General features: G+C 41.3%; 1 protein-coding gene and 1 pseudogene across 1 annotated transcript; both read right to left on the reverse strand.

Annotated features, from left to right (window-relative positions):
• Nucleotides 1-1,984: 1,984 nt before the first annotated feature.
• Nucleotides 1,985-10,041, reverse strand: napsa (napsin A aspartic peptidase). Its single transcript, XM_064988636.1, has 9 exons — nucleotides 9,810-10,041; nucleotides 9,194-9,374; nucleotides 8,760-8,883; nucleotides 4,661-4,779; nucleotides 4,229-4,428; nucleotides 3,399-3,521; nucleotides 2,964-3,108; nucleotides 2,656-2,754; nucleotides 1,985-2,494 (listed from the first exon to the last, which is right to left on the reverse strand). Exons 1-9 carry the CDS (start codon nucleotides 9,899-9,901, stop codon nucleotides 2,333-2,335), a joined length of 1,245 nt encoding a protein of 414 aa, XP_064844708.1. The 5' UTR covers nucleotides 9,902-10,041; the 3' UTR covers nucleotides 1,985-2,332.
• Nucleotides 9,997-13,923, reverse strand: LOC135556818 (putative nuclease HARBI1; annotated as a pseudogene).
• Nucleotides 13,924-14,736: the final 813 nt, after the last annotated feature.

Genomic DNA, 14,736 nt, shown 5'->3' on the forward strand with positions numbered 1-14,736 from the left:
CATCTACCTTGTGGATTTCAGCCTAGCGACGATATGCTTGCATGTAATGTATGTTTATTTTTTTTGTTGACAGTTTGATTTAATTTTAGCTATGGAACTGAATGGTACACAGCACTTTGTATACGCCGAAAAATAAATGTTGCGGCAGATGTTTGTGGTTCTTTTTGTGTAAATAAATATTGGTTATTTCAAAACATGAGGCTTGCAGGGAAAATCATATTTGGGTAGGATACAACAGCAACAGGTAGCTGGCAGCCAGAAGAGATGGAAATTAAACTAGGAGGCTAGTACTTTTGTCCTAGCTAGTAGACAGACTAGTCAGTTGTAATATCTTGTCTAGTCAAAGACAAATATCACACGGCATAGATTTTAAAACTGGCTAGTCAATCTGGTCTACTAGCCCAGTCACCCAGTGCATAAAATCATTAAATTACATTCCTAAATCTGTAAGTTAAACATGAAACGGGTGGGGTTGGGAAGTTTGGTTAGGTCAATTTCCTTCCCTGCACTGAACACACTTGTATAGCACCTTTGAGGGCACTTACTCTTAAAGGATGTCTGCTGAAGCATACAACTACTACCATAAGCTTTTGAAAAGGAACAAAATGCCAGTTCAACCTGGACAAGAATGACTAGATTTTTATTTAATATACATTTCAGTGTCACATCTTTAATTTTAGGATCATCAGATGCTGTAGTGCAAGACCATTTTATTTAGGCTATAACGGAAGCGTCATGTCTTGGGGTCAACATACAGAGTTCAAGTGTACAAGACATTTTTTCACAAAAAAAGTTTGATACAATTTCTGTACCCTGGTCAAATTCCCTGGACATCAACATTCTGGTTGATTTAACAAAAACCCAGTTTAATCTACAATGATATGAATTCAGTCTTCTGCTTTCCAAAAACAAGTGATTGCATTGTCAGATAGGCGATACAACAGTATCACTTTGTTTTCATACAAAACACCAAGCTGAACTGCATACAGCAGTTCATATCAGTTTTGATCTGCAATATTTATTAATCATTCACCAAACTCACATGGTAACACTTAAGTCTTAAAACCTGTTGAAACTCTAGGGGCGCAATTTCATTTTTGGATGAAAAACGTTCCCGTTTTAAACAAGATATTTTGTCACAAAAAGATGCTCGACTATGCATATAATTGGTAGCTTTGGAAAGAAAACACTGACGTTTCCAGAACTGCAAAGATATTCTCTGTGCGTGCCCTAGAACGTGAGCTTCAGGCAAAACCAAGATGAGACGGCATCCAGGAAATGACAAGGATTTTTGAGGCTCTGTCTTCCATTGTCTCCTTATATGGCTGTGAATGCGAGAGGAATGAGCCTGCCCTTTCTGTCGTTTCCCCAAGGTGTCTGCAGCATTGTGACGTATTTGTAGGCAGATCATTGGAAGATTGACCATAAGAGACCACATTTACCAGGTGTCCGCCCGGTGTCCTGCGCCGAAATTGGTGCGCAAAAGTCACCTGCCAGTATTTTTCCATGGGATACAGAGAGGAAAGCAAGCTTCCACGAACTGCATATCAATGAAGAGATATGTGAAAAAACACCTTGAGGATTGATTCCAAACAACGTTTGCCATGTTTCGGTCGATATTATGTAGTTAATCCTGAAAAAGTTTTACGTTGTAGGTGACTGAATTTTCGGTTCGTTAGCCAGACGCAATGTAGAAAACGGAACGATTTCTCCTACACACAGACGCTTTCAGGAAAAACTGCGCATTTGGTATGTAACTGAGAGTCTCCTCATTGAAAACATCAGAAGCTCTTCAAAGGTAAATGATTTTATTTATTTGGTTATCTGGTTTTTGTGAAAATGTTGCATGCTAAATGCTACTCAAAATGCTATGCTAGCTTTGCATACTCTTACACAAATTAGTCAATTTCTATGGTTCAAAAGCATATTTTGAAAATCTGAGATGACAGTGTTGTTAAGAAAAGGCTAAGCTTGAGAGCAGACGCATTATTTTCATTTTATTTGCGATTTTCAGAAATCGTTAACGTTGCGTTATGCTAATGAGCCTGAGGCTTTAGTCACAAACCCGGATCCGGGATGGGGAGTTTCAAGAAGTTAAAAAAAAACGTAGCCAGCCCCCCCCCCAAAAAAGACAAAATAGGCAAAGACAAGTTTCTTTTTGGGAGTTTTGTTCATTTGTGGTGTGCATTTCCTTCTATAATTCAGCATGATCTGTGGGGATTTGATAGGTATTAGCTCCACCTTTGTTTGGTAGGACCACTATATTGCTTATACCCATCAAATCCTTTCAGATCTCCACAAGTGGCTAGGGGTTGTTTGTGGCTTCTCCCCTCTACTTGGCAGGGGCAAACCCCACGCGGTCTGCATCTCTATCAAACACGCTGTAGTAGCGTCCAATGAACACATCTCCCAGGATCCACAAAGGTCCAGCCGGAGGAGGGATGTTCATGGCCATGAAGCCTGACAGACAGATTTTCTGACCCATCTGGGACTCCTGCAGCACATAGGGGAGAGAAGCGTTGAATGATTCTCAACAGCAGGTATGTCCACAGAATTAAATATAATACATTTCAAGATGACTGAAGTTGTCAAATTTCACAGACTTTCTACTGGCAGGCAGGCCACATTGAACACTGGTCATGAGGTGCAATTTACCATTATGATATAGTCGTCTCCAGTCAAGTTAAACATCTTTCCTCCCAGGTTGAATATGATGACAGGTAGAGAGGAAACCTTCTTGCAGTCAATCCAATACTGAGAGGAAGAAAGCAATAGAGTGCAAGTAAGTTAAAAATAACTGCATGTACTTCACAAATCAATACTTAACTTCTGTCACTACAATACATGCATGATTGAAATCTTTTGTTGGCCATTCAGGAGAACTAAAACAGAGGTTGGAACTGATAGAATGTACTTATATGCTACAACAGGTAGACATTTAGTCTACAGACTCCTGTACCTACCTCTCCCATCAGTAGAGGCAAGGCTCCGATGGCTTTTTGCAGCGCCCGGACCTCCTCCGCAGGCCCGGTGATGAGGGACGTTCCCGTATCAACAATCGCCTGGCAACCGGCCTTGCACAACGTCAGCTGGTTTCCCACTTCCACACTGCAGAGCACCAATTAGCTGTGATCACTCAAGACTAAATTATCCTTATAACATCTGTGTGCGATTTCTTAATAAATTGGTTCAAGGACATGCATCTGGTGTAATAGAAGCAATTATTGGTACAATGATTGTCTTTATTTATTTACACAGAGAAAGTTATTTTTCCATTGACTATAAATGGGGGATCCTACTTTCTTTGAACTTCATGGCTTCAATGAGGGGGCAGTTGTTCTCCTCTGGTATAGATATTATAAAAGAGCCTCTGTGTAGATGAGAACCAAGTTGCTTACCTGCTCATCTCAATCTGCCAATAGGCCTTGCGTGTGACATTGACATAGTGCAGGTCTCCAGTGTAGTACAGTGGGTCCGTGCCTCCCAGCATCAGCTCTCCTCCTACAGCAGCAAATGGCTCCCTGAGGAACAGGATATCAAAAGGGGTTACAAGTTTAGTTCAATCTACTATCAGATATGTAATTGTATTGCCTTAACCCCATTGAAGCTAGTGACAAGAATATAAGGTTGTACAAGTTATGAAAATGAATTAACCTGTGGTTTAAGTTCATAGACTTTACCCACAAAAATAAATACATTAAAGCTGCAATATGTAACTTTTTGGGTGACCTAACCAAATTCACATAGAAGTGTGTTATAGATCTGTCACTCATTGAATGCAAGTCTAAGCAGAAGATGTTCTATTTCTATGCTTCCCATTCTTAAGTTTTGTTTTTGCTGTTTTACTTTCAGTTTTGTACACCAGCTTCAAACAGCTCTAAATACAATATTTTTTGTTAAAATGGAAAATATATTTCAGTGGTGTAGATGGTACAATGAGTCGCTACACTATAAACATGCTTGTTGTCACAAACTGAAATTAGGTGAACTATTTCACTTATTTCTGAGGAAATATGACAGCAAGTGTGGTTAAAGAATTTCAGGATAACAGGAGCTAAAAATATCCCAGTTCAAATAAAAATAAACTCCTTTCAGTTGACCTCCAACGGTAAACACAGCTTTTAAAAAAATGGTTTAAAAACAAAATCACAAGTCAAACCACACATTGACCTACGGCCCTCAGTAGGAATGTATTAAAAGGAGAGAAAAATAAATCCCTAAAACCAACCTGCTAATATAGAAGGAAAATATGTTCTGAGGCAACAGCTTGGCAGCCATGGCGGTGTCAAACACAGGGGTTATCTTGTCGACAGATATGGTAGGGTAGCCCATGCCCAGCACCCCGTCAAAGCGTGCCACTGCAAACGTGATGCCAGGTTGCTTCACGGCCTCACCAAACTGTTGACCAGTGACCTGCATGCCAGCCAACTGAGAGAGGGTTGGAGTGAAGAACAGGAACTGATGTACAAAGCAGATTGTTCGTGAACACAAACCGTGAGGTTTACAGACAATACACAGTAGGAAATGGTATGCAGACTATGCTCCATATTCCATCACTTAAAATGGACAATGGTAAAATTCTGTGGATTTGTCCACTTAAATGAGAGGAATGCAAATGAACAACGTGTGTACACACACACACACACACCAGTCCACTTACAGAGACAGTGTCCCCACTGATGAACCCAGACAAGCTGCCTCTGCCATACTGGATGGAGAATTTGGTGCCATTCTGAACGTACGTGCTCGACTTCTTGGAGTTATAACGATGGTGGAGCCCTAAGCAGAGGTGTACATAAAGTTGACAACTGTCTCAGGTTGGATAAATGGCACTCATTTTCATACAAAACAATGTCCCTCATGCTGCCTTAAAACAATGAATATGACTTTCAGTACAGCATGCTAAAGCATCGATGAGCAAAAAAATAAATAAAACGTTTATGCAACTTTAGCACCCATCTCATGACTATATGATAAAGGGAGATACCTCGTCAGTTGTACAACTGAAATGTGTCTTCCGCATTTAACCCAACCCCTCTGAATCAGAGCGGTGTTTGGGTGGGGGGGCTTAAATCGACATCCATAGGAGACTCAGCAGATAGTATAACCATATGTTATGAGTGAAGTGCATCGCCACGGGAAGTAATTTGGGGCAGGGGGTGCTACGCCGACAGTCAGAACAATGCCTGCGCTGAATACCTATATTGTCCGCTAAGACAGGAAGTGAAGACCGAGTGCACTACTGTAAAACAAAATAATTGTATTTCAGTGTTTACTAGCATGTCAAATCTGATAATTCTCTACATTTGATATAGGTTTTCCAGTTTCTTGAAATACTTTGCAAATGCAACTTGTTTCTGTGGAAACTGAAACGATCTATTCATTTATTTTACATGTTAGTAGATGCTCTTATGCAGAGGAACTTAGTGAGTGCATACATTTTCATATTGGTCCCCCGTGGGTATCAAACCCACAACCCTAACGTTGCAAGAGCCATGCTCAATCAACTCAGCAATTTCAAAAACCACTTGATGTCTCAATGTACTCAAATACCGTATTGTGCATTTGTGATGGAAAGTCCACAGGTACAAACCTAGATGACCAGCCAATGTACAATACAGTAATGTTCATTTACATTAAGTTTGTAAGGATGGTAATTAATATTGCACAGAAAGTGGTTGTTTTCCCATGTTATTTGATCAATAACTTATTTTTTTTAAATTGATGGATGTTTTGAGTCTTTGCCAATAACTTTGCACCTTTTGATGTAAAATGTTTAAGGAGAGGGTTTTGTTTTTTCTGGATTCCATTAGAATGATCACAGAGAAAGGGACAGGGCAACAACTCACACAATTCCAACTATTGAACACCACACGATACTGTTCTTAATTATACAACTACCTTTTTACCAAAGCTGAGATGCTGAAGAAAATGTTTTGCCCGCACTACAGATTTGTAGATTAGTGGACCAATACAGGACTACTAATGGACCAAGTGCACTACTTGTGAAAAATCTCTAAATTTCCACAAAATACACAGTACCAGTCAAAAGCTTGGACACACCTAATCATTCAAGGGTTCTTTATTTTTACTATTTTTAGTGAAGACATTTAAAACTAATGAAATAACACATATGGAATCATGTAACCCCAAAATATTTTAGATTCCTTAAAGTAGCTACCCTATGGCTTAATGACAGCTTTGCACACTCTTGGAATTCTCTCAACCAGCTTCACCTGGAATTCTTTTCCAACATTCTTGAAGGAGTTCCCACATATGCTGAGCACTTGTTGGTTGCTTTTCCTTCACTCTGCGTTCCAACTCATCCCAAACCATCTCAATTGGGTTGAGGTCGGGTGATTGTGGAGGCCAGGTCATCTGATGAACTCCACTCTCCTTGGTCAAACAGCCCTGACACAGCCTGGAAGTGTCAGGTCATTGTCCTGTTGAAAAACAAACAAGTCCCACTAAGGGCAAACCAGATGGAATAGCATATCGCTGCAGAATTCTGTGGTAGCCATGCTGGTTAAGTGTGCCTTGAATTATAAATCAATCAATCACCGACAGTGTCACCAGCAAAGCAACCCCCACCTCCATGCTTCACGGTGGGAACCACACATGCAGAGATCTGTTCACCAACTCTGCATCTCAAAGACACGGCGGTTAGAACCAAAAAATCTCAAATTGACTCAGACCAAAAGGCCAAATTTCCCCCGTACTAATGTCCATTGCTCGTGTTTCTTGGCCCAAGCAAGTCTCTCCTTATTATTGGGGTCCTTAAGTGGTTTCTTTGCAGCAATTCTACCATGAAGGCCTGATTCACACAGTATCCTGAGGAACAGTTGATGTTGAGATGTGTCTGTTACTTGAACTTTTAAGCATTTATTTGGGCTGCAATCTGAGGTGCAGTTAACTAATGAACGTATCCTCTGCAGCAGAGGTCACTCTGGGTCTTCCTTTCCTGTGCCAGTCCTCATGAGAGCCAGTTTCATCATAGCACTCAAAGGTTTTTGCGACTACATTTTTTAAAACAGATTGACTGACCTTCAAGTAATGATGGACTGTCATTTCTCTTTGCTTATTTTAGCTGTTCTTGCCATAATATGGACTTGATCTTTTACCAAATAGGGCTATATTCTGTATACCACCCCTACCTTGTCAAAACTGATTGACTCAAATGCATGAAGGAAAGAAATTCCACAAATGTACTTTTAACAATGCCTGTTAATTGAAATGCATTTTAGGTGACTACCTCATTAAGCTGGTTGAGAGAATGCCAAAGGTGTGCAAAGCGGTCATCAAATATAAAAATATCTTATATGTTTAACACTTTTGGCTACTACATGATTCCATGTGTTATTTCATAGTTGATGTCTTCTACAATGTAGAAAATACAAAATAAAACATTCTGGAATGAGTTGGTGTCCAAACTGATGACTTGTACTGTATATACCCTGAACAAATATATAAATGCAACATGTAAAGTGTTGGTCCCATGTTTTATGACCTGAAATAAAAAGATCCCATACGCTCAAAAAGTTAGATTTTGGGCACAAATTTGTTTACATCCCTGTTAGTGAGCATTTCTCCTTTGCCAAGATAATCCATCCACCTGACAAGTGTGGCATATAAAAAAAGCTTTGTGTGCTGGGGACACTAAAATCTGCAGTTGTGTCAAGTTGAGAGAGCGTGCAAATTGGCACACTGACTGCAGGAATTAATTTTAATTTCTCTACCATAAGCCGCCTCCAACGACCGTTTAGAGAATTTGGCAGTATGTCCAGTCGGCTTAACGCATACCACGTGTAAACATTCCAGCCCAGGACCTCCACATCCAGTTTCTTCACCTGCGGGACCGTCTGAGACCAGCCACCAGGACAACTGATGAAACGGAATTTTCACAAAGAATTTGTGCACAAATTGTCAGAAACAGTCTCTGGGAAGATCTGTGTGCTCGCTGTCCTCACAAGGGTCTTGACCTGACTGCAGTTCAGTGTCGTAACCGACTTCAGTGGGCAAATGTTCACCTTCGATGGCCACTGGCATGCTGGAGAAGTGTGCTCTTCACAGACGAATGCCAGTTTCAACTGTACCGAGCAGATGGCAGACCGTGTGTTCGGCATTGTGTGGGTGAGTGGTTTGCGGGTGTCAACGTTGTGAACAGAGTGCCCCATGGTGTCAGTGGGGTTATGGTCTGGGCAGGCATAAGCTACAGACAACGAACACAATTGCATTTTATCGAAGGCAGTTTGAATGCACAGTATACTGTGATGAGATCCTGAAGCCCATTGCCGTGCCATTCATCCACCGCCATCACTTCATGTTTCAGCATGATCATGCACGGCCCCATGTCACAAGGATCTGTTCACAATTCCTGGAAGTTGAAAATATCCCAGTTCTTCCATGGCCTGCATACTCAGACATGTCACCCATTGAGCATCGTTTGGGATGTTCTGGATCGACATGCATGACACACCCATTGAAGAGTGGGACAAACGTGCGAAAATCAATAGCTTGATCAACTCGATGCGAAGGAGATGTTTGCATGAGGCAAACACGGTATCTGTGTCCAACATATGCATATCTATCCAAGTGATGTGAAATCCATAGATTTGGGCCAAATGATTTCATTTCAATTGACTTCTTTCCTTATATGAACTGTAACTAAAATCGTAGAAATCGTTGCATCTTTTTTTTTTGCACCCCTACTTCCCGTAGCTATGGTGAAGTGCAGCAAAGGCAATAATAGACTGACTCACAGCATGCAACATCCAGGAAGGAGCAGTGAATCGAGGGCACCCACAGGTTGGAGGAGCCGGTGTCAAACAGCACAGTAAAGTCCTGGGGTGGTGTGCCTATGCTGATCACCCCATAGTACTGAGCCTGTAGATAGATTTGACATAAACACCACATTCATACAAGAAATAGGCATAAGTCTATACTACAGTTCTCTTTTCCTAACTCTTGGGGAGATACTGAATGTGCAAGCTTTATTAAAGCTAATAAATAAATTACACACATCTCATAACCTTCAATCTGGGCCATGATTAGCAGATTGGGCATGTTATGAAGGGTAAGGGTTGGAACAAAAGCCTGCACACCCAACTCCTGGAGAACCCTGGCTTTACTTGTTGTTTCAGTCAACCTAGAACAAGCTAGAGTTAAACGAGGCCTAGTGACAATATCCACTTACATCCATGAAGTTGGTGAGTCTCTCAACTGGCACTTTCTGGCTCTGAGTGGTTGCTGGTAAGGGTGTTAGTGTGTCAGCTCCTGCACCACCAACGGTCTTGGCCATGTCCTGGAGTTGTTCAAAACTCATCCCATTGTCGTTCATTAGTCGGCGCATACTGCGCGTCTTGTGGAGGGGAATTCTAAGGGATCATTGATATGATAACGAAGAGAGATACATTAGTTTCGGTCGTAATTTGTTTAATAAATAATTCAGAACTCGTGCGCTCTAACGTACTTCCTATTTTATACTGATGTTCCAATACATTTACGAGCAGCTTGGTTCTATTTTACAACTTAATTGCTTCGTTATGTACAATGTGTTAACTTAAATTCAAACTTTAGGAGATAGATGTCATGAACATGCCAGCGTTATGGAAACGTTCTGTGGGTGTACCAAAATTCGAACAACATGTGCCTAAACAAACATGCATGTAAAATTGGCAATAATAATTGCCTACCGTCAGGAAATTAAACTACCCCAGAGATAGCATATTCGATACTAATCACCGGATGGCGAAAGAATTATTACTTGCGTTATTCAAAAGTTAACCAAGCAACTGACGAAAATATGTTACCTTATAATAGCAGCGCTATGCGCTATCAACAGCGCGACGGTAACAGACAATATTTTAAGACACTTCATATTCTGTCTTTGATAACTCATCATCCAGTTGTTTTTTCTTTCACTTTAGACAATCTTGGCTGGCCAAACCGTCCGTCCACAGAAGACCGAGCACTATCAAATCTACGCACTAACCCCAGTTATATCAGTATGCCTTTCGGTCGTTTCCGTACACACTCGGTTTTCTTCACTCGGTCCAATCCTGATTGGAGAGAGCACATACATTAGACGGTCTTATTGGCTTGAATAATGTCAATCGTTTTAAATTGGTCACTGCAAGCAGGTATCATTTGGACGTCTAGAATGCACCTTTTTTTTTCTTTAACACTACACAGGTGATTGAAATTATAAAAGATTGGTGATTATTTAAATCAGGTGTGTAGTTCTAGGGCAAAAAACAAAACGTGCACCACTTTGGGTACCGATTGTGGGAAATCGCGGATAGCACCGGTCATTTTAAATCAGACACCCTACTGCGCACTTGACAAGTCGCTGTCGCAGGATCCCGAGAGATTGAGAATGATCTGATTGCGGCCCGCTATTCGGGGCGTTACTGCATCTGCAGGAACCCCTTTTAACGAGCTTAAAGAGCGACTGCCTTTAAAAAGCAACGAATCTCTTTGAAAAAACCTTATGGGCATCGATATGAGTCGTAACAAGGTATTCTAGTGTCAACATTTACTAGAGTGTAAATAGGATAATTTTGGTCATAAAATCAGTCTCACTAAAACTGAGGTTGGATCATCCGTGTGTCACAACTGGTAAATGAAGGTTGGGTTTTGAAGATGTCAATTTTCACACTAACATAATAACAATATATTTTTTAATTTGTAAAGAATAAATTAAATATATATTTTTTAATCCAAAACACAGAACACAAACAACAATCAAAGCTATAGGTGTCACCAGGGGCCTGTTGCACAAAACTAGGATAAGGGATTAAGCCAGGATATCTTGGTGATCCTGGCTCAATTGATCCGTAATCCGGTTGCACTAAAGATGGATAGGGGGCAGGAGGATATGTTATGGTATAAATTACCATGGAGATTTATTCTGTGGAGCTAGCCTGCTCCAGACCAGGCTAAATTCCAGGATCTATTTAATCTCATCCCTAATGTCAGTCAGCAGTCACCACAAATGGAAACCAATAGTTATTTCACTGCTCACTATACATTGTTATCACATAACTAGACCCACTGTTATTATTTAAACGTTTGTGATCATTAATTTCAATGATTTTGGATAAAAAATGATTTTTAGATGATGTTGCTATCATTAGATAATTTACAGTTTCCCATAGACTATAAGGCTATATATAAAATGATAGAATATTAGGGCCACAGAGGGGAAAAAAAAACACAAGTCATAATATTGTAACCAGTTGTTTTAAAGGAGGACAGTTGTTAAAATGACAGATGTGGGGCATTTCGTGAAATTGTACTTCAGTATGGTTTCATAAACAAAGACATGCTGATGTGCCAGAATATTAAGTATCACATTGTCATAAGTATCAAAACTGTAAAAACAATATGTAGCTTTTCTGCAGAAAGAACCAGCCTCATAAATGTATGACTTTATCCTTTTTCTTCAGTGTGGCCCTAGTACTCTGTCATATAAACAAATACACATTCCATATGAATATAAAAACACAATGTGTAACATTATGTTCCTTTATTGAATAAGGACAAAACAAAGCAGGTAAACCATCAGCTCCTTTCGAAACTGAAGTCACAGTGACTCTACAAGATGGAAAGCACAGAATCCAAGCATATTATACATACACATTCAAAGGTCTGTATATAACACACCCTGCATGTCTGCACACTAAAATAAATGCAGGACAAATCCATACACATCAACTGAACAGACAAATGAATGGATGCAGTAGCCTCCCTGCAGCCTTGTATTACACACAGTATACCGCACAAACATCATAAGAGGCCAAATTCGTCAAAAACGAACCCAAAAAACCCAAATTCCTCTGCCACCGCAGGACATATTTAACCAAAATTGAAAGCACACATACTAACTAAAATAATTCAACACATATTGGTCCCTCAGCAGCCGACCACTGTCGTCATCAGGGAAGATTGCCGGATTGTCCCAGTCCATGGCTGGTGGCACTCTGGGGGCCCTCTCCTTCCTCAGGCAGGCCACATTGTGGAGGACAGCACAAGCCACAGTAATATCACATGCCCTAACAGGGCTGACCCTTAATTTGTGAAGGCAGTGAAAGCGTGCCTTCAGGAGGCCAAAGGTCATTTCAACTCTGGCCCTGGTCCTGGCATGGGCATGGTTGTAGGCCTGCTGTGCTTCCTGGGGGTCTGTGAAAGGTGTCAGGAGAAAAGGCTGGCAGCCATACCCCCTGTCTCCCAGCAACACACCAGAGAATTCACCTGTCAACACAAAATCTCATCATTACTACCTCATAAACACAGTGATATTCTTGACACAGCCATGATGGTTATAAATAGGGGTTGTGTGGCTTACCTTGTGATAGATTCTGGAGTCATGGACTGAGCCAGGCCATTTTGCCACAACATTGCTGATCACACAGTCAGCATTGCAGACCATCTGAAATCATAAGATGAGGAATATTACACCAATCAATGCACATCACTGGCAATGCAGAGTGTTCGTCAATGGACAATATCAAAAAGTTATGTTCACCTGAACATTAATGCTGTGAAAGGATTTCCTATTCACAAAATCGGCCTCATGGGCACCTGAGGGGCTTTTATCCTTATGTGTGTGCAGTCCACTGCACCAATGACATTGGGGAAACCTGTCACACAAAGTAATGAGTATCCTACTATGTGTTAACAGTTGTCCTGTAATTTGTAGATCCTCTTACCTGCAATCCTATAGAACTCCTCTTTGATGTCACAGAGTCTTCTGTGGCCAGGGAAGGAGATGAAGACATCTGCTAATGCTTTGATAGCCAGACACACACTCCTTATTGTGCGGCAAATTGTGGCCTTGTTCAGCATCCCCCACTGAGTACAGGAAGGCTCCACTAGCAAAAAGCGCAAGGCCACACAAACCATTTGCTCCACACTCAGTGCATGGCTCCGTGCAGTGCGGTGCTTAATCCTGGGACCCAGTAGTCTGCATAGATACCTGATGCCATCTGCAGAAAACCTGTATCTTTCATATAGATGGTCATCAGGGAAGGCCAGTGGGTCCAACCGGTCCCTGAAGACCCTTTCTCGCCTGAAGGCTCTCCTCAGCACAAGTGCTTCTTCATCCACCACATCTCGCACGAATGGGCATGCCATTGTCAGAGCAGAAAGGAACACACAATTTTGGGCCTTCATATAGGCTAGTGGCCACACCTGGTGCTGGGGGGTGGGCAAAAGAGGGCGATGCCTTATAACGATGACTTGGTTGTACTGATTGCTGGGAAAATAAAAAAAACCTTAGAAAGATGCCACCGTCCTGTGTGCTCACAATAAGAGCTCATATGTCATGGCTCACTTGACTTTACGAGAATATACCTAATTTTTATTTTGAGCTGTGTCATCTTCTTGGAGCTGGGGGAGGAAAGAAAAATAATGATTAATACATTTGTGTTACAGTTAGCATACAGTGTACATTGAAGGCATATCTCACCTCCCTCTCAAGTTTTTTTATTTCAAGGTCCAGTTTCCTAATTGTCCTCTTTTTTATTTCGGACTCCAGTGCAAGATTTTCCATCTTTTTCTTCTTGTACTGAATGTCTATGTCTGCCAGTTCTATTTGGCGCCGGAGGTGGTTGCCATACAACTTTCTGATAGCTTGTGAGCTCTGTGAACACAATACAATTAGCGCAGCTGGAATTTGGCAGGATGTGGTGTCCTTTTATTAATACGCACTATGTTGCCAGGCTGGTTTTCCCACTGTATAGCATCTGGGTCCTGTAAAATAAATTAGATTTTTTGATTTTGATGAGGACTCCTCACCATTGTAGAGTAAATAGTACTTTCACAGTCTTAACATGATACCTCATGCCTTCTGGAATCCAGAGAGATGGTCTCCTCCTCATCATCGTCTCCATCATGTGCTGTTGCTGCTGCACTGGGGCCTTCACCCTATCACATTTAATCGGATTCATATTGAAGCTAGTAGACAAGACATGCCAGGCCTACAGTATGCCTTTGATGGAGTACTCACTGGATCAGCATCGTCTGGTGCTTGTGCTGGTGGCTCTAACAGGAACACAGTGCTGCCAGACACTGCAAGGCAATAGGTAAACCAAAGTCAGACAGTCCAAATTGATTCAATATGAATGTGGTTGTATCCCATGTAGAGATGGAAGGACATACCTTGAATGAAGCGGGTGGCATCTTGGGAGGAACCTATGCTAGTCTCTTTCCCCCAGGGATCCCCTCTAAGACGGGCCTGCCTTTATTTAGCTCCAAGGCCATGTCCTCTGCTGGGGTAAGGTCAGCCTTTGGTGACCCACCACCCGTGCCTTGTCTGTGGGTATTCTTTTCACTGCTAAAACAGTACAGACAATGTGTGAGCAGGCACCTTCTGGGTACAATATATGCTTGTGCTTTGTTAAATATTAGTCAGGGACCATACCATTCTGCAGAATGTTCTTGTATTTGATTTTGACCTGCTGCCATGTCCGTTTTGGCCCGTTCATGTTTAATCTACACACACACACACACACACACACACACACACACACACACACACACACACACACACACACACACACACACACACACACACACACATTTAATGGAGTCACACTGCAAAAAATTACTTGGTATTTTTGTCTTGTTTTCAGTAAAAATATCAAAAAATTTATCATAGCTTTATACAGTGTGATGGAGTTACTTTTTACACAATTTCACTCATATCTGCAGTGCATTTCAATTAAAAATTTAACC

The sequence above is a fragment of the Oncorhynchus masou genome, chromosome 15 (assembly GCF_036934945.1).
Source record: "Oncorhynchus masou masou isolate Uvic2021 chromosome 15, UVic_Omas_1.1, whole genome shotgun sequence".
NCBI lineage: Eukaryota > Metazoa > Chordata > Actinopteri > Salmoniformes > Salmonidae > Oncorhynchus > Oncorhynchus masou.

Coding starts and splice junctions, on each gene's coding strand:
- napsa (XM_064988636.1), bottom strand. CDS start 9,901: ATGATGAGTTATCAAAGACAGAATATGAAGTGTCTTAAAATATTGTCT. Junction 9,375..9,809: donor CATAGCGCTGCTATTATAAG/GTAACATATTTT, acceptor ATGATCCCTTAG/AATTCCCCTCCACAAGACGC. Junction 8,884..9,193: donor GACTCACCAACTTCATGGAT/GTAAGTGGATAT, acceptor ATCTATCTACAG/GCTCAGTACTATGGGGTGAT.